The sequence below is a fragment of the Grammomys surdaster genome, unplaced genomic scaffold (genome assembly GCF_004785775.1).
Source record: "Grammomys surdaster isolate TR1022 unplaced genomic scaffold, NIH_TR_1.0 169, whole genome shotgun sequence".
NCBI classification, from domain to species: domain Eukaryota; kingdom Metazoa; phylum Chordata; class Mammalia; order Rodentia; family Muridae; genus Grammomys; species Grammomys surdaster.
The window spans coordinates 10,004,863-10,023,795 of record NW_021604617.1 but is presented as its reverse complement, the minus strand read 5'-3'; the positions used below and the strand labels follow the sequence as shown (position 1 = coordinate 10,023,795).

At 39.4% G+C, this 18,933-nt stretch overlaps 1 protein-coding gene across 1 annotated transcript in view; it reads right to left on the bottom strand.

The window, feature by feature from the left end:
• Positions 1–2: 2 nt before the first annotated feature.
• The window catches only part of Cdc5l (cell division cycle 5 like), a gene marked incomplete at its 3' end in the record, with an annotated part of 40,010 nt that continues 21,079 nt past the window's right edge, over positions 3–18,933 (bottom strand). Inside the window, exons 12-15 of the mRNA XM_028766699.1 lie at positions 14,001–14,081; positions 13,469–13,711; positions 11,026–11,223; positions 3–134 (exon numbers count right to left, since the gene is read on the bottom strand). Coding sequence (XP_028622532.1) covers positions 3–134; positions 11,026–11,223; positions 13,469–13,711; positions 14,001–14,081 — 654 coding nt within the window. The remainder of the gene's footprint in view (positions 135–11,025; positions 11,224–13,468; positions 13,712–14,000; positions 14,082–18,933) is intronic.

The following is an 18,933-nucleotide window of genomic DNA, read 5'->3' as shown; positions in this document are numbered from 1 at the left end:
ATCTGGTCCCATAAGTCATTCAACTGCTTCATGAGCCCCATAGCACGAGACTGGTAACCACCAAGCAAAATTTTCATCTTCTTCTCCATCTTTGCAGCTCTCTTGGCTTCTGTTGTCATGTGACCCCTGTTTATCTGGGGAATTGGGGAAGGAGTGGAGAATCACATCAAAATACATGGGAAAAAAAGCAGGTTATTATATAACAGGGCTAAACTAAGTACCTAAAGCAAAATACACCAGGGTTTCTCTGACCTTCACTGATACAATATGTAACACAAAATTGTCTCAACAAGGAATTACCTTATACCCAAATATTCTATAACTTCACCCAAAATTCAATCCCAAAGCAGGCTTGAGTTTTAGAACATGGGAAAACTGCTCTCTACCTTGTACAAATGAGTTCTGTGACGTTCATTAATCATTCTAGACTCCCACCTAGCCATCTTCTTTTACATAATAAAACTCACTTCAGTAGCACATGTGTTCCCTCTTACACCAAACAATATTCTACTCAAGAACAGGAGACCACTTGAAAACTGGTATTGTACCCACTCACCTCCAACTTACTTTCCTGGAAGTCAAAGTCAAGCAAGCTACTGGGGGCGGGGGGGGAATATGCCTTATTTTTCTCTCATGGGTAGTAAAGCAGTAAGTTCACAGCATAATACATCTGCTAAGAGAACCAGCAACTACTGGTCGGGCAGACAGCTCTAAAGTGGGAAGAACCATGGGACTACCCAGCTGTTCCCATGAAGCAGTTATTCACCTCTGTGAATACACAACCTCTGTGAAGCCTCCATCTCTCCAGCAGCAGTAAGATGCCAGTCACTGCTGACAGGAGATAATGCATACAAAACCCCCAGACACCCAGAACCTGGGTAGAATAAGCAATCAATAGTTATGAACTGATTACAATGATTGCTTTATAGATATGAAGAGGCCAACCATTTCACTCCTCTCTAATCAGTAAAGGACTGAGAAAAAGACTTGAAAATCTTTAAATTCCAACTTCAACAAAAGACCTCTTCGGGGAAAGAGCAGAGAACAGCTGTGCTTTCTTTGAGATGGGCAGTGTGCCTTCTGCAAACCACCATATCAAATGACATACACTGGACCTCTGTTCTACAACGCAATGTTATCAGAACATAAGAGTATTGGTACTCTTTGACTTGATCAGATTTTTTTAACCACGAAGTTCAAATGAGGTGAAGGATCCCTGAATACTCACTGCCAGCGATGTCCTTCCCAGCATATACCTAAGTGAAGATCTATCTGCTGTAGCAGAAACACACACACCCTGTTCACAGCGACACCATTACAACCCCGTCATCCACCCACAGTATACGGGTAAACAAAATGAGCGATTACCTGCACAAGAGAGCAGCAGCATACAGCCATCAAAAGCAGGAAGTACTAGCATGTGTTACTTGTGAACTTTCAGAACACAATGTTTAATAAAAGCTGTCAATGCCAACATAGGACATGACTTCACTTCCGTGAAGTATGGAGAATGCGCAGGTCTACATGAAAAGGGACTAGGTGACAAGAGGAAGGAAGGGACTGCCTCGAGTATACAGTTTCTTCCTGGGGTGAAGAAAATGTCCTAAAGGTGCAGTACCGTCTGCACAGCTCTGTGAATACAGGAGAAACAGCCATCTTTTTACCTGAAAGCAGCTGCATGAGCTGTGTGATTTCCATCTCGGAAGAGTCCCAACAATGGAAAGACTACATCAATCTTCATCCTCAGTTCTTCTGGATATAAGACAAGATTTCTCCCTTGTCCTTGAGATCAAAAGCAGGACTTTCTAGATCTAGGTTCTAGAGAGGTGGTACGGAGCAAACTAAACGACTCTTCTATTCTATGGGGCTAGAGCAATAGCTCAGAGAAGGAGCCAGCACCCGAGCCAGGCGAGCAGCTCACAACCTCCTCTAAGGCCCGACTCCGGGGACCCAACGCCTCTGGCACTTTGGTCACCTGTACGTAAGTGCACAGCCCACACACTACACACGCATAATTAAAAATAAATAAAAATAGTTATCTTATTTTGCAAAATAAAATATTTTACTTTTGTCTCACAATGCAGTCAAGGAAAGAAGACAGTATTTTACCTTTACTCTCTTCCTTGTCAAACATCGTTAAAGCACATTTTTTTTTAAACTGGTGATTTAGACCGTGACTAAATTTATAATTATTTGTGAAGCTTTTCAAAATGACTAGCCCATTTCTGATTCAATGGTTTCAGAACACTGTCTCCCAAGTCCCCAGTAAGTTCTAATGCGCAGCCAGGATGGAGAATGGATCCAGCTGGGATCAGCAGAGAACTGGTATCAACTGTCTCCTCAACCACACCCACTACAACAGTCCTCCCTCCACAGGAGCAAGCATCAATCCCACAGCGCTGCATCAAGGTCTGTTCTGTGTGTAACTCAACACCATCTAATACCCGCATTAGACTTCACTCACATGTGGGTTTCAACACACATCCAAAAACCCTTAAAAGCATAGAATTTCAAGTTAATATGGTGTGTCTTAAAAATTAGTTATACAAATTAACATTTTCATTGGTTAAAATAACTCAATTAGCTTTACATTGACCATACTCCATAGATATTCAATTTCCAGCCTGGTTAACAGCTTAATACCTATGTGCAGAAACCACTTAATTAGTCATCGTGGGACATTTAGCACTGAGTCCCCTGTCTCTGGGAATTACCTCACTCATACAGTTCAGCTGTTTATTATTCCCAAACCACCAGAGGTTTTTAAACTTCAAAGTTGTTAGTTTCCAGTTATTGCCAGCAATTACATTTCATTCACCTCAAACTTCATAAAAAAACTTCTGGCTCAACTACATCTTTAGATAATATAAATTGAAACAAAAAATTAATTTCACTAAGTAAATATATTGTGTCTATGTGTATATATATATATATATACATATACATATATGTATATATGTGTGTGTGTGTATATATATAGTCATGAGACATAAAAAATTAAAAAGTAGATTTTAGTATTAAATTTTAGCTTTTAGACATTTGCTATCTAATTATTAAAATAGGAAGGAAAATATCCATTCAGCATTTAGAACACAACCTACCAGCTGCTGAGCACACTAGGACAAAAGCCTGTAACTATGAGGCCTGAGGCGCCAGAAGGTAAAGCCTGGTAGTTCAAAAGATAAAACTGACAGAAATCAGGCTATTATCAAATTCATTATCTTAGTCTTCTAGAAAATAAGCACGCTGAGGATGAGGAAGGGAAGCAGGAAGTGCACTGACACCAGTTTAACTGTCAGAAGGAAGCCTGCTACTCTGGATGCTAACTTAATTTTTTAAAAATTAAGCATTAACAGCTGTCCCATTGAAACTTATTTTGAGAAAAAAAAAAAAACAACAAAACAACAAAAATCCAATCCTGACTTACAGAAATGATACAGCCTCCTACATTTGATTTTCCAAATGTTCTAAAAACAAGGGGTTTGGGGGAGGAACTACAGTGCCTTTTGAGCTACCACATTTTAAAGATTACTTACAGCTGGGCAGTGGAGGTGCACACCTTTAATCCCAGCACTTGGGAGGCAGAGACAGGCAGACTTCTGAGTTCAAGGCCAGCCAGGTCTACAGAGTGAGTTCCAGGACAGCCAGAGCTACACAGAGAAACCCTGTCTCGAAAAACCAAAAAAAAAAAAGAAAAAGAAAAAGAAAGAGAAAAAAGAAAAAAAGAAAAAGAAAGAAAGAGAAAAAAGAAAAAAAAACAAATTCTTTTTAATGCCATTCAATTATTTTTAAAGGATGAACATGTTCTATCTGAAATATGAAATATAAGATGTTCTAAAGTCTAACACGTCCAGAGCACTGGCATGTGCCCCGAGGGGAAACGTCGTATCTGCCCTCATTTAACAGGTCTCAAAACTATTTAAAATGCTGTATTGTAAAAGTTTAAAATAAAAATATTTTATTTTTTAGGCTATTTGCATAAAAAACAAAGATTTTCCATCCCAAGGTTCTCACTATGCATATGCAAAAACTCCACACTCTGCAACACAAAACATTTTGAGTTCCAAACGTCTGGACAACGGGAGCTGAGCCAGTGCACAGCAGGGTGAGCAAGACGGAGACTCATTCTGCTTTTGCCGCCCCTTTTAACCTCTTGCCCATCTCCACAACAGTCAGGTGGAGTTCATTCTCCCTCATTACACTGAATTTGGTGAAAAGCTTTTCGGCAGCTGTCCTGCCTATCTGTGACGTATGTCAGAAACTGCATATGTACAAACTACTCAAGACAAGAAAAGCCCAAGGAAGGAGTTATCTTTGTCCTTGAGATTTGCAGAACTAAAATATCTTATACAGCCAATTAGGATCCCATGTGTAAGGAGGCAAGGCTGCTACTGTGAGAACCTACCCACCAACAGGACGAGTCCCCCTTCAGGCTCCCTAGCAAGATAACCATCCATCAGGGTCTCCAAGTGCAGGCCTGTCGCTGTTCAGGAAGAGGATTTAAACCTAAAGTCAGCCTGGGTGACCTAGTGAGACCCTGTCTCAGAAAGTACAAAGCAAGTGAAGATGTACCGATGAGGTAGAGCACCTGCCTAGCATGACTAGGGCTCTAGGTTGACTCAATTCCCAGTACCACCACCACCTCAAGATGGACTCTGAACAACAGGCTAACCGGCTTCCTTGGCATTCTCACCATGTAAATAGCCTGGACTGGAGCACAATGCTAGTAAACAAAATATCCTCCCTAGGCTGAAATGCAAACATCCCTAAAGAAATTCAAACAGGGGAGGGGGGAGAAGCAGGGGGGAGTAAGTGGCTTGATGCCACCAGACAACTCCCTTAAACAACAAACAAATTCTAGACACATAAACAAAACATGAACTTGTATGTCCCCACATAACAAGAATTTCAATGCCTGAATGAAGCTATTAAGATTTCTAATTGTGAAAGTGGGGAGTGGTTGAGAGCACTGACTCCTCTTCCAGAGGTCCTGAGTTCAATTCCCAGCAACCACATGGTGGCTCACAACCATCTGTAATGGGATCAGATGCCCTCTCCTGGTGTGTCTGAAGACAGCTACAATGTACTCATATACATAAAATAAATAAATATTTTTAGAAAAAGATTTAATTGTTTATTCTAAAGAAGGTATAAAACTCAAAACTATAGAAAATACACACACCAGAGATGGTTCACAGGACTAAAAGGTAAAAATTCACAACTTTGTAAGCAGTAGCACACATACACATAACTGGTACTTAACAGATTTTACAAGCTACACTTTCCTGTAGAGTTTAAATGGGAATAAACATTCTTTTTTCTTAAAGTACTATTTATACTATTATGCTATTAGATGGAAAACATGGTACACAATCATTTCAGTTGAGTTTTAAAACTTTCCTTTCTTTACGCAATGAGTTTACACACTGAAAGGTTTTGAGTATGGATGGAGTGATGTTTACTGCTTTTGCAGAGAACCTGGGTTTGGTTCCCAGTACCCACAGGACAGCTCACAACCATCTGTACCTCCAGTTCCAGAGGATCCAACAGCCTCTTCTGATCCTATGGGCTTCTCATGCGCATGGTAAACAGACGATAAGGCACATTCACACTAGCACTCACCATAAAATTAAATAAGTAGTTTAAAAAAAAAAAACAAAGGAAAAAAAAAACGAAAAGAAGGGCTGGAGGGATAGCTCAGTGGTTAAGAGCACTTTCTGCTTTTCTAGAGGACCTGGGTTCCATTCCCAGAATCCACATTGAAGCTCACGATCATCTGTAACTCCAGTTCCAGGAGATCCAATACCCTCCATGGTTACTAGGCACATACATGACACAGTTACATATAACCAGGCAGCGCACACACACACAAACACACAAAGTAAAAAAATTTTAAAGTATACATGTGTACACATGTGTACTATATCAAAAAAAAAAATCTGAGGTGACTGTATCTACAGAGTAAGCTTTTGAACAGCAAGCTTCTTTTCTTCTGTAGCTTTTCTATTTCTCTTACATTTTCTACAAAGCACAGGTATTATTTTTAGAAAAACGTCTAGAAATGTTATTTTTAAGTGCATAGAAGAGAAACTGTCTAAAACAGACTGGCCAGAGACCAACGGAAAACTGATGGTCCCCAGGAGATGAATCAGTGGACCGTAAGTGTTTCCTCGGGTCATTACAAAGGGAGCTGTATGGGACTTATAAAAGTGTAATTGTTACTTTCAAGCTCACTGAGTTTGTTAAGGTTACTAAGCTTAAGTAATTCCAAAATAAACACATTCTCCTTGGGTCTCCTGTACTGTCTGCCGTTTAAACCCATTCCAGTGAGGTTCAGAAACATTCAGAGCATCCCTCACTGAAACTTGCTTAAGGGCCCAGAATATAACCTTATATAAAAAGAGGTTTAGGGACACCCAAAATAAACACACAGCAGACGGCTGCTCACTGCCCAGTCCATCACTCAGCCACATGATCCTGTCAAAGTAAGGATGGAGTTCAATCACTACCACCCTCTCAGACAAGTCAAGAGGACCTCTCCTTTCATCCATACTCCTCATAACATCAAGTTTTTCCAATGATCCTTCCCTCTACTGATGGGGTGCAGGTTCAAGTGATTTATAGTCCGCACCTATGAGTTTTAGTGAGCATTAGATAACTAGCAAGGGAGGCAGTCAGTCACCTGGCAGAGCACCACAGAGCATGCTGCATTTTCAGATTAGGAGGTAACACAAATCCACCTCATGCAGGAAGGACTGAGCTACATGGCTGTGCCGCTTGAACACTCTGACCTGAGTGTCCAGCTCTTATCTGAGTTCTTGCTGGAGACAACTAAGAAATCTGCCAGTGCCCTGAAGAGGCATGACAGATGACAGACAGCAGAATTTGGGAAAGAGAATTACGTCCTCCTCTGTACCTCATGGCACCTATTCCAGCCATCCCAGCCTCAGGAGAACAGATGATCAGCTACAGAGGTATTTCCAGCACAGACTTCTCTATCCAGATATGCCGACCAACTTAATCCTTAGCCTAAATTTTCACTCTGGAGTAACAAGTGCATCTTTTTCTGTGTTAAAATATCCACCTTTAATAATGAAAAGCACTGAAAAAATGGGATCCACAGTACAGCCAATTCTGCTGAAACATAATTCTTGGAAAGTCAGGGTCCTTGGCAGAGCTTTAAAAAATATACCAATAAGGCCTTTAAATTGCTACCTGTGTTCTTTAAGCCACTTATTTCCAAGAAATCAACATAACATAATATTTCTTGACTACATTGACTGTGCAAGTAGCATATGGAGAACAGTGTCCCCACTGGGCCTGGTTTCTACCTCTGAGGAAAGCCTTTCCATTTTTATAGCTAACATGACAAAATCCACTTTCTAGCCAAGCTTCTTCAACAAAGCAGTGTAGTTACAATTTCAAATATTATTAAACTTAATGGCAGAGCCTAAATTCAGGCTTTTCATTTCACTTCTGCATCTAACGGAAACACCTTCACTCAAGCTCATTATGTCTTCAGACGATTTCCTACTTCCACCCAATGTGGAAACAACTTAGAACACTTCAGATTCTCTTTGCACTTCCCAAACACAGAAATGACTCAATCACCTGCACATGAGGCCCTCTGCTAGTGTTTCCAGATAACCCACGGCCACAAGAGTGAAGCACTTGTCTGTCTTGTTCCCTGTTATGTGTCCAGCCTAGAGCAATGTCTAGAACACAGCAGCTATCTGGTAGGATTCCCTACATGTGTGAGGAAATAAGGGGAAAGCATTTTATTTCTAACAATTTGGTGAAAGTTTTTCTACAATGAATTACAACCATCCCTCACTTTCTAAGAGTGATGGCAAGGAACAGAAATTGAAATCTATTACTCTGGGGAAAATCACTAGAAACAGCAAAAGCTCTAACATCCCACGTTTATTCCAAGGCTGGGACTTTCTGCTCCATGTTAAAATGCCTTCTGTAAGCTGTACTTGTACAACTTTCCTGAGCTCTTATTTCTGCTTGCCCCTTTATACAAACAAACGTCTGACAAGATTCCAGTTAATTCTGCTTCCAAAGCAAAACGGAATCCCCAAATTCAGTTACAGTTCAGAACTCTTTCCCACTTACTTCTGACCTGTGATGACACTGCTTACCAGGCAGGCTCTGAAGCACATCAACACATCCAACCCTGTGTTCCATCAAATGAGCTGGTTCTATTAAATGAGTTTTCAGTATCTCTCTTTTAATGATTTATTTTTATTTTATGAGCATTGGTGTTTTGCCTGTGTGACGGTGCTGATCCCCTGAGAATGGAGACAGTCATACAGAGACAGTTGTGAGCTACCATGTGGGTGCCAGGACTTGAACCTGGGTCCTCTGTAAGAGCAGCTGGTGCTTTTAACTGCTGAGCCCCAGTTTTAAGTATCTTAAGAACTTAAAAAAAGTGCCAAGTTACAAATATTAATCATGAGTGGTGGCTTCAAAAAAATGACCCACAGTATGAACTTCAGAGGATATTTTTAAGTACACTTAGGAAACACCAGCCATGACAACTCTGCATGTTTTCTTGCCCAATGGGCATGAGCTGGAGCCACAATTTGAATTCACTATTCCAAAGTTCATGGCAGCAAAAGTCAAACACTGGCAGCCATGGCGCACTGTGCTTGCCCAGAAAGCCTGCCTCCCTGAGCCTCCAGTGAGGTTTAGCAGTTAGCTTACACCATCTAACTGCAGTTCCTTCCCACCATCAACTCAGAATGATGTTTATAATTTAGCAATCAACTGAGATGATGAAAGAATCATAATTGAAATAAAGTATTTATATATTTTAAACCAGTAAACTGTGTCTTCAGGAACTTTGAGAATCTAGCTATGAATTACGGATAGATACACACTAAATGGAAGCTTTGTTTATTTGGACCTCTGAATTGCTTCTCTTCTTCCTGAAGACTTAATAAACGTTCTTTTGGAATAAGAAGAGTTTACTAATTGAAAGATTTGATTAAGTATTCCTTAAAATTAACTAGCTGGGTTAACAATAAGCCAAGTTACCCAGGAGTCAAAAAGAGAAAAAGCATTGTTTTATGAATATTCTTCCAACATCAGCAATCCTTCAACAAAAACAGTTCAACAAAAGATTTCAGTTCCTGGTATGAAATGAACAAAGAGAACCACATGTTTTTAATGATTGCTCACAACAACCCAAGTACATCTCCAACAGAACAGCAGAGGCTCTCTCTGTGCTTTGCCCTTCAGAGCTCTCAGGGCTGAGTCAACAGAGAAGAGTCACTGGACTTCAGCAGCACTCATTTGTGACGTTTATCTGCTGTCATGAAAACTAGTGCCTCAACAGTGTAAATGAGATTCAGGGAAATTATCCTCTTAATTTTAAACAACATTAAAATGTCCTTGCCATCTGCAGCAGAGTTTACCCAGCTCAAACTGAGAAGATTTTCAAACAAAGTGAGAGACTGAAGTATTTATATATAAATGTTACAAGGAAGCATTCCAAACAGCCTACCAATCAATTACAAAGTTGGCCTTAGATCTCTCTCTAACTGTCATTTGTAAGAAACAAAGCCTGCACAACACAAAGTATAACCTACAATTTAACCACTGGTGTTCTGTCTCCAAGAGCTTTAGTTATGAATTAAAACAGCAACAGTACCACCTGCTGGAAGTCATAAAACTACAACATTCATGGCTCTGGCACTCCAAGAATTACATTAGACTTATTTCCTAACTCAACAGGCACAAAGGCATGACCATAGGTGTCTTATACATGTGGTCATAAAGATTAAATTAAGATATTAACATTAGAAGACACTGCTTTTTCCTGTTCGTTTCTCTAGCTCTACACAGGCCCAACCACAAATAATTCTAATATCTAGATTTAATAGCCCTAAACAAAAATACTCTCAAATTTACTGTCTATAAAGAAAAACTAACAATCACATGAAAGAGGACACGGAGGTATTTTTCTGCATTCAGTGTCCTGAAGAATCCCTTTTTCCTTCCCTATTCCATCTTGGCCTCAGACACATCCCTAAAGACCATGATTAAGAATCTAGAAAGCGCTGGGCAGTGGTGGCGCACGCCTTTAATCTCAGCACTTGGGAGGCAGAGGCAGGCCTGGTCTACAGAGTGAGTTCCAGGACAGCCAGGACTACCAAAAAAAAAAAAAAAAAAAAAAAGAATCTAAAAAGCATGCTGGGTGTGGTGGCTCATACCTTTATTCACAGTTGAAAGGCAGAGGCAGGCAAATGTCTGAGTTTGAGACCAGCCTGATCTACACAGTAAGTTCCAGGGGTAGACATAATGACACAGTAAGATCCAATATCAAAACAAAAAACAAACAAACAAACAAACAAAAACAGAATCTACAAGGCAGTCTGGTAGTCTGTGAAGCACAATTTACATGCCACTGGCAAAATGTGTACTGATTCTGGAATTGAAAATATGAACATTATATTAAGAAACCACATGCCGAGAAGTGCTGTTAACAAGCTTCAATGCCTCACAGACCCAGGACATCCCAGAAGCCACTGTCTGCATCACAGCTCCACTCTAACCCAAACTTCAGGATACACAAAATGTATAGAATTTCTGTAAATGTCAGGACTCTGTGAGCTATAGATCAAAACCCCCACTGCTGAGAGCTCACTGACCCACCTTGATCTGAGCGACCAGCGTCACGTCTCCCTCGTATAAAAGGTTCTGGCTGACAGATAGGTACTCAGCAAAGTCTTTAAGAAATACAAGGCAATCAGCTGTCCAGGCCTAGTTTACTTAAGTCAACAGAAGTATTAATTGGCTCACAATTTCAACTGAATTCGAATTGTAAACGCACACCAAGGGACGTCTCAGTAAGTGAAAGTGCTTGCAGGACAACCCTGGCAACAGGATCAAGGCAGATCCCACTTAGAAGGAAATGAAAACATTGCCTCCACAAAGCTTTCCTTGAGCACGTACATAAACATCATACGCACATACACAATAATAAATTTTTAAACATAAAAGCAAATGAATACCAACCTCGAGTCTCTTTTCAAGTGATTCAATTCTGTCCTTTTTACTAGCAAGATTAGCCCGTGTGTAGCGGCTCTGAGCAGGAAGATAGAGGACTTGACTGTAGCATTCCTCCCACACCTGGTTGTAAGCTTCACTGGAGAGTTCTCCATGGCTCATTCCTTGTTTTACCACTTCCATCTCTTGTACCAGAACATCCTGGGCCTGTTTACAGTAATAATTTAAGCTGAAGCATACACTTTCCACCATCATAAAGCTTAAAACTAGTTTATTTCCCTCCTTCCTTAAACCAATGGTAAGGTTTGGTTAGTTGTTCTCTAGAAGGGAATGGACAATACCTGAGCTAAATAGATTAAGAAGCCTCTAAGTAGGGACTAGGGAGATGACTCAGTGGGTAAGAGTACCTCCTTTGCAAACCTGAAGGCCTGAGTTCAAATCCCCAGAACACATTTAAAAGGAGGGGGGGAGGGAAAGAGAGACAGAGAAAGCTAAAAATAGGGAGAGAGAACAAAAACACAACAGCATGACCATGTGCCTACAGCCTCAGCCAACTCAGCAACAGCAAGCTTCTGGTTCGGTGAAAGACAATACAGACTAAATCCTATGTCTCAAGGATACAGAGCTGAGTGATAAAGATAACCTATGCCCTCTGGCATGTACATGGACATATACACACATACAACAAACACACACAATCACACAGAGAGAGAGAAAGCTCTAAGATGCAAACTGACTTTTAAAGTTAAGCGTCCATGGTTCTCCAAGAGCACCAACATCACCACTACTCATTATACAGCAACATCTCTCAAGTACGCAGCAGTCACCAGAGGCCAGAAACTGGGTTCAAAAGGACAACTTTTATTACCTCCAAAATTTTTAACCATGGCAGATGTAATCCCTGTTTAAGTGGCTGCCTACAATGCTGAACTCCTCGGAGCACAGGTCTCAAGTGTAAAATGGGCTAACGCTCAGGGTTACAAGACAGCTCAGTAGGCAAAGGCACTAACCACCAAACGTGACAGCCAGAGTTCAACACCTTAATCCAACATAGTGGAAGAGGAGAAAGGACTCTACCAAGTTGTCTTGTGATCTCTACACATGAACCACAGCACATGCCCACTCAAATACACACACAAAGTGTTTTTAAAAATTAATTTAGTTTTAAGAAACTGAATAAAATATGTTTAACAAAGAATTTTCAGGGGCTGGAGAGATGGCTCAGTGGTTGGGAGCACTTACTGCTCTTGCAGAGGACCTGGGTTTGGTTCCCCACACCCACAGAGTAGCTCATAACCATCTTCAACTCTAGTTCCAGGGGATTCCATGCCCTCTTTTGGCCTCCAAAGGCACTACATACATGTGGCATACAGACACACATTCAGGCAAAACATTCATGCACATAAAAAGTAAATCTTAAAAAAAATAAACAAAAGAATTTGCTAAGCAAATAGCTGCTTTAAACAGCTTTTGGAACAAAGATGAATATAAACAGATAAACCATGGAACATCTGTTTCAAATAATCCCATCCATCAGTTCAAATCTCACATCTGGTGAGGACCTTCTGACTGAATCATAAAGTGGCAGAGAGCTTCACTCACAAAACGACTAGCCCACTCACGAGGACAGAGCCCTCAAGAACTAATGACTTCTTGAGAGTCCACATCTTAATACTGCTACAACAGTAACTGATCTCAAATAGGAGTCCTAGAAGAGATAATCAAAGCATTAGAGCTCACAACTAGAAACTGCTTACTTAATATAAAACTCATACCTTTTGTATCAGTCTAAATAACACTTAACTACTAAAGGCATTCAAATACAGACTTTAGGACAGGAAAACAGCAATCAATGAAATTCTCAACCATGTCAAAAACACCCACAAATTAAAACTACCTTGCTACCAAAGCCTCTGTAACTAAATATAGAGAGTATTAAAAACATATCCTGGAGGCTAAGAAAAGAGCTCAGTGGGTAAAGTGCTTGCTCTGCAAGCACAAGGTCCTAAGTTTAGAACTCCAACACCCACATAAAAAACTGGGTACAGTGGTATACCCCTGCAACCCCAACATGAGATGGCAGGGAGGTCCAAGAGGAGCCCTGCAAGTGTACTAGCCATTCTAGCAAAAATGACAAACGGCAAGCCTCAAATTTGGTAAGAGATACTGTCTCAAAAATAAGGTAGAGAGCATCAGAGGACACCTGACACCAATCTCTGGCCTCTGTACCATGCACATGGGCTCGAGCACGCACACACACGTACACATGCACACTTACTACATACAAATGAAAAGAACATATTCTTTGCATAGTATTTCACATAACATTTATCTCCTAGTCATGCTTCCTTTGGTTCTGAGGAGCAAGATCACCACGTAAGTTCTGACCCTGACACACAGCATCTAACAGGAGCTGAAATGTCACGATGGGGAGGTTCCTGACCAACCCTACCTTTTTCAGATCTTCTTTGGAGAACTTCTCATAAGGGCTATGCTCAAGATAGGTAATGTGCTCTGAATTGTTGGTAGCAAAACCGACATTTTTTCCTTTCTTATTTCCAGACGGCTCGTAGGGGTGATGTAGAAGGTCATAATGAAGCATCGTTATCATTTCTTTTTTGATCAGTTCTTCACTTTTCTGTAAATCTGTTAGAGGTGGTTCTACATTTAAAGGTCTTAAAATAGTTTCATTTACCTAAAATTTTAAAACAAGCAGAATGATCAGACATATCCGCAATATACTATGCCTACTTTTACAGCATAAAGGAAATATTTTCATATTTTCAAAAGCAATTTCTCCCCCTACTTCTAAATCCATAATGATATTAGTGCAATATTTTCAAGAATGGATTTGAGAACTACTTTACTATATTCAAAAAAGCAGAAGAAATTCTGTTACAGTCTTTATGAATGAGATTTTTTTTTAAATGCACTAATAGCAGGTAAAGAAACAAACCTCGTAAATCAGAAATGGCAGCACTTACTTCAGATGGTCTGGGTAGGTCCTTCTGAACAGCTTTGTGCATTCGTTTCATTTCCTTTACACGCTCAGCATCTCGCATGGCCTAAAAAGGGAAATCATATCCATTACTGTAGCTATATGCAGTTGACGATTCTGGTCAGCTATATTCAAAAGCTTAAAAATGACAGAAATGCATGCGGGGTGTAGAGTTAATGCTGAGGCTCCAGCACTCAATCTACTCATTCTCATTACACAAAAGATGTTAAGGACAACTGAAGTGTACTAGCGACATTTCCAGACCTGCGTGGCTCTGCCCACCAGATAACCACCCTTCTTGTCTAAATATCAATCATAAACACAGAAAAGATTCCCACAACACAACCCTTTGCTTTCACCCAAAGCTAAAACGAGTCAATGTCTTGACTCTAGTTACAATGGTGTGACAACACATTAAAACTCCATGCTACTTCTGAGAAAGGCAAGTGAGCATAACTGGAAGTGTCTGCAAGAACAAAACAATAGAACACAAAAAGTATCCACCTCTGCTCCCCACATGCACTTCTTTCTCTGTAAACCGATTTATTTCCAGGTTAAGTAACAGCAGTCTCCTCAGCTACAGCCCACAGGCACTGAGGCATCTGGTGTTATAACCAGTGATGACATTATCAAAGTTTCAAAGAAAGAAAGAAATCAACATAAGAAGAAATCAAAAAAAGTTCTTCTTTTCCTTTTAAGTGATGATATAAAAAGCAAAAACTCACATAAGAAGCAATGAAGACCCTGATGGATGAAATCTGTGAATTTGCATTTCCCTCATGACTAAAAGGATGTTGAACATTTCTTTAGGTGCTTCTCGGCAATTAGAGTTTCCCTGATTAAGAATTCTTTGTTTAGCTCTGTGCCCCATTTTTTAATATGGTTATTTGCTTGTCTGGAGTCTAACTTATTGAGTTCTTTGTATATATTGGGTATTAGCCCTCTATTTGTATGTAGGATTGGTAAAGATCTTTTCCCAATCTGTTGGTTGTCGTTTTGTCCTATTGACAGTGTCCTTTGCTTCACACAGAAGCTTTGCAATTTTATGAAATCCTATTTGTCAATTCTTGATCTTAGAGCATAAGCCATTGGTGTTCTGTTCAGGAACTTATCCCCTGTGCCTAGGTATTCGAGGGTCTTCCCCACCTTCTCTTCTATTAGTTTCAGTGTATCTGGTTTTATGTGGAAGTCCTTTATCCACTTGGACTTGAGCTTTGTACAAGGACATAAGAATGGGTCGATTTGCATTCTTCTACATGTTGTCCTCCAGTTGAACCGGCACCATTTGTTGAAAATGCTGTCCTTTTTCCACTGGACAGTTTTAGCTCCTTTGTCAAAGATCAAGTGATCATAGGTGTGTGGGTTCATTTCTAGGTCTTCAATTCTATTCCATTGATCTGCCTGTCTGTCTCTGTACCAAAACCATGCAATTTTTATCACTATTCCTCTATAGTGTTGAGGTCAGGGGTGGTGATTCTCTCAGTTCTTTTGTTGAGAATAGTTTTCGCTATTCTAGGGTTTTTTGTTATCCCAAATGAATTTACAAAAGAATTGATTTGGAATTTTGATGGGGATTGCATTGAATCTGTATATTGCTTTAGGCAAGATGGCCATTTTTACTATATTAATCCTGCCAATCCATGAGCATGGGAGATCTTTCCATCTTCTGAGATCTTCAATTTCTTTCTTCAGAGACTTGAAGTTCTTGTCAAGAACTTTCACTTACTTGGTTAGATTCATACCAAGGTATTTTATATTATTTGTGACCATTGTGAAGGATGTTCTTTCCCTAATTTCTTTCTCGGCCTGTTTATCCTTTGAGTAGAGGAAGGCTACTGATTTGTTTGAATTAATTTTATACCCAGCCACTTGGATGAAGTTGTTTATCAGGTTTAGGAGTTCTCTGGTGGAAGTTCTGGGGTCACTTAAGTATATCATCATATCATCTGCAAATAGTGGTATTTTGACATCTTTCTTTCCTATTTGTATCCCTTTGACTTTCTTTTGTTGTCTAATTGCTCTGGTTAGGACTTCCAGTACTATGTTGAATAGGTAGGGAGAGAGTTTTAGTGGGATTGCTTCAAGTTTCTCTCCATTTAGTTTGAAGTTGGCTACTGGCTTGCTGTATATTGCTTTTACTATGTCTAGGTATGAGCCTTGAATTCCTGATCTTTCCAGGACTTTTACCATGAAGGGATGTTGAATTTTGTCAAATGCTTTCTCAGCATCTAGTGAGATGATCATGTGTTTTGTTTTTTTTTCTTGAGCTTGTTTATATAGTGGATTACATTGATGGATTTCCATATATTGAACCATCCTGCATTCCTGGGTTAAAGCCTACTTGATCATGATGGAAGACTGTGTTGATGTGTTCTTGGATTCAGGAGAATTTTATTGAGTATTTTTGCATAAGGGAGCTTGGTCTGAAGTTCTTTGTTGTATCTTTGTGTGGTTTAGGTATGAGCGTAATTGTGGCTTCATAGAACGAATTGGGTAGTGTTCCTTCTGTTTCTATTTTGTGGAATAGTTTGAAGAGAATTGGTATTAGGTCTTCCTTGAATGTCTGATAGAATGCTGCACTAAAACCATCTGGTCCTGGGCTTTTTTTGGTAGGGAGACTTAATGACTACTGCTATTTCTTTAGGGGTTATGGGACTGTTTAGATGGTTTAATCTGATTTAACTTTGATGCCTGGTATCTGTCTAGAAAATTGTCCATTTCATCCAGATTTTCCAGTTTTGTTGAGTATAGATAGGCTTTTGAAGTAGGATCTGATGAGTTTTGATTTCTCTCAGTTTCTGTTGTTATGCCTCCCTTTTCAGTTCTAATTTTATTAATTTGGATACTGTCTCTGTGCCCTCTGGTTAGTCTGGCTAAGGGTTTATCTATCTTGTTGATTTTCTCAAAGTACCAGCTCCTGGTTTGTATAGTTGTTTTTATTTCTACTTGGTTGATTTCAGCCCTGAGTTTATTTCCTGCAGTCTACTCCTCTTGGGTGAATTTGTTTCTTTTTGTTCTAGAGCTTTCAGGTGTGCTATCAAGTTGTAATGTATGTTCTCTCAAGTTTCTTTTTGGAGGCACTCAGATCTAGGAGTTTTCTTCTTAGCACTGCTTTCATTGTGTCCCATAAGTTTTGGTATGACGAGCCTTCATTTTCATTAAATTCTTTAATTTCTTTATTTCTTCCTTGACCAAGTTATCATTGAGTAGAGCGCTGTTCAGTTTCCATGTGTATGTGGGCTTTCCATCATTTTTGTTATTATTGAAGACCAGCCTTAGTCCATGGTGATCTGATAGGATGCAAGGGTTTATTTCAATCTTTTGGTATCTGTTGAGGCCTGTTTTGTGACCAATTATATAGTCTATTTTAGAGAAGGTACCATGGGGTGGTGAAAAAAAGGTATATCCTTTTGTTTTAGGATGAAATGCTCTATATATCTGTAAAATTCATTTGGTTCATAATTTCTGTTATTTTCACTGTGTCTGTTTAGTTTCTGTTTCCATGATCTGTCCATTTCTGAGAGTGGGGTGTTGAAGTCTCCCACTATTACTGTGTGAGGTGTGATGTGTGCTTTGAGCTTTAGTAAGGTTTCTTTTATGAATGTGGGTGCCCTTACATTTTGAGCATATTCAGAATTGAGAGTTCATCTTGGTAGATTTTTCCTTTGACAAGTATGAAGTGTCCTTCCTTATCTTTTTTGATAACTTTTGGTTGAAAGTCGATTTTATTTGATATTAGAATGGCTACTCCAGGTTGTTTCTTGGAACCATTTGCTTGGAAAATTGTTTTCCAGCCTTTTACTCTGAAGTAGTGTCTGTCTTTGTCACTGAGGTATGTTTCCTATATGCAGCAAAATTCTGGGTCCTATTTATGTATCCAGTCTGTTAGTCTACGTATTTTTATTAGGGAATTGAGTCCATTGATGTTAAGAGATATTAAGAAAAAATGATTATTGCTTCCTGTTATTTTTGTTATTAGAGGTGGAATTGTGTGTGTGTAGCTATCTTCTTTTGGGTTTATGGGAACATTACTTTTTTGCTTTTTCTAGGTTGTAGTTTCCCTCCTTGTGTTGGAATTTTCCATCTAATATCCTTTTTAGGGCTGGATTTGTGGAAAAATATTGTGTAAATTTGATTTTGTCATGGAATATCTTGGTTTCTCCATCTATAGTGATTGAGAGTTTTGCTGTGTATAGTAGTCTGGGTTGGCATTTGTGTTCTCTTAGGGTATGATATCAGTCCAGAATCTTGTCTCTGGTGAAAAGTCTGGTATAATTCTTATAGGTCTGCCTTAACATGTTACTTCACCTTTTTCTCTTACTACTTTTAATATTTTTTCTTTGTTTTGTGCATTTGATGTTTTGATTATGTGACAGGAGGAATTTCTTTTCTGGTCTAGTCTATTTGGAGTTCGGTAGGCTTCTTGTATGTTCATGGGCATCTCTTTCTTTAGGTTAGGGAAGTTTTCTTCTATAATTTTGTTGAAAATATTTACTAGTCCTTTAAGTTGGGAATCTTCACTCTCATCTATACCTATTATCCTTAGGTTTGGTAGCCTCATTGTGTCCTGGATTTCCTGGATGTTTCGGGATAGGAGCTTTTTGCATTTTGCATTTTCTTTGACAGTTCCATCAATGTTTTCCATGGTATCTTCTGCCCCTGAGATTCTCTCTTCTATCTCTTGTATTCTGTTGGTGATGTTTGCATCTATGCCTCCTGATCTCTTTCCTAGGCTTTCTATCCCTAGGGTAGTCTCCCTTTGTGATTTCTTTATTGTTTCTACTTCCATTTTTAGATCCTGGATGGTTTTGTTGTGTTTTCTTGTAATTCTTTAAGAGATTTTTGTGTTTCCTCTTTAAGGGCTGTATTTCTTTCTTTCCTTTTTTTTTTTTTTTTTTTTTTTTTTTTTTTTTTTTTTT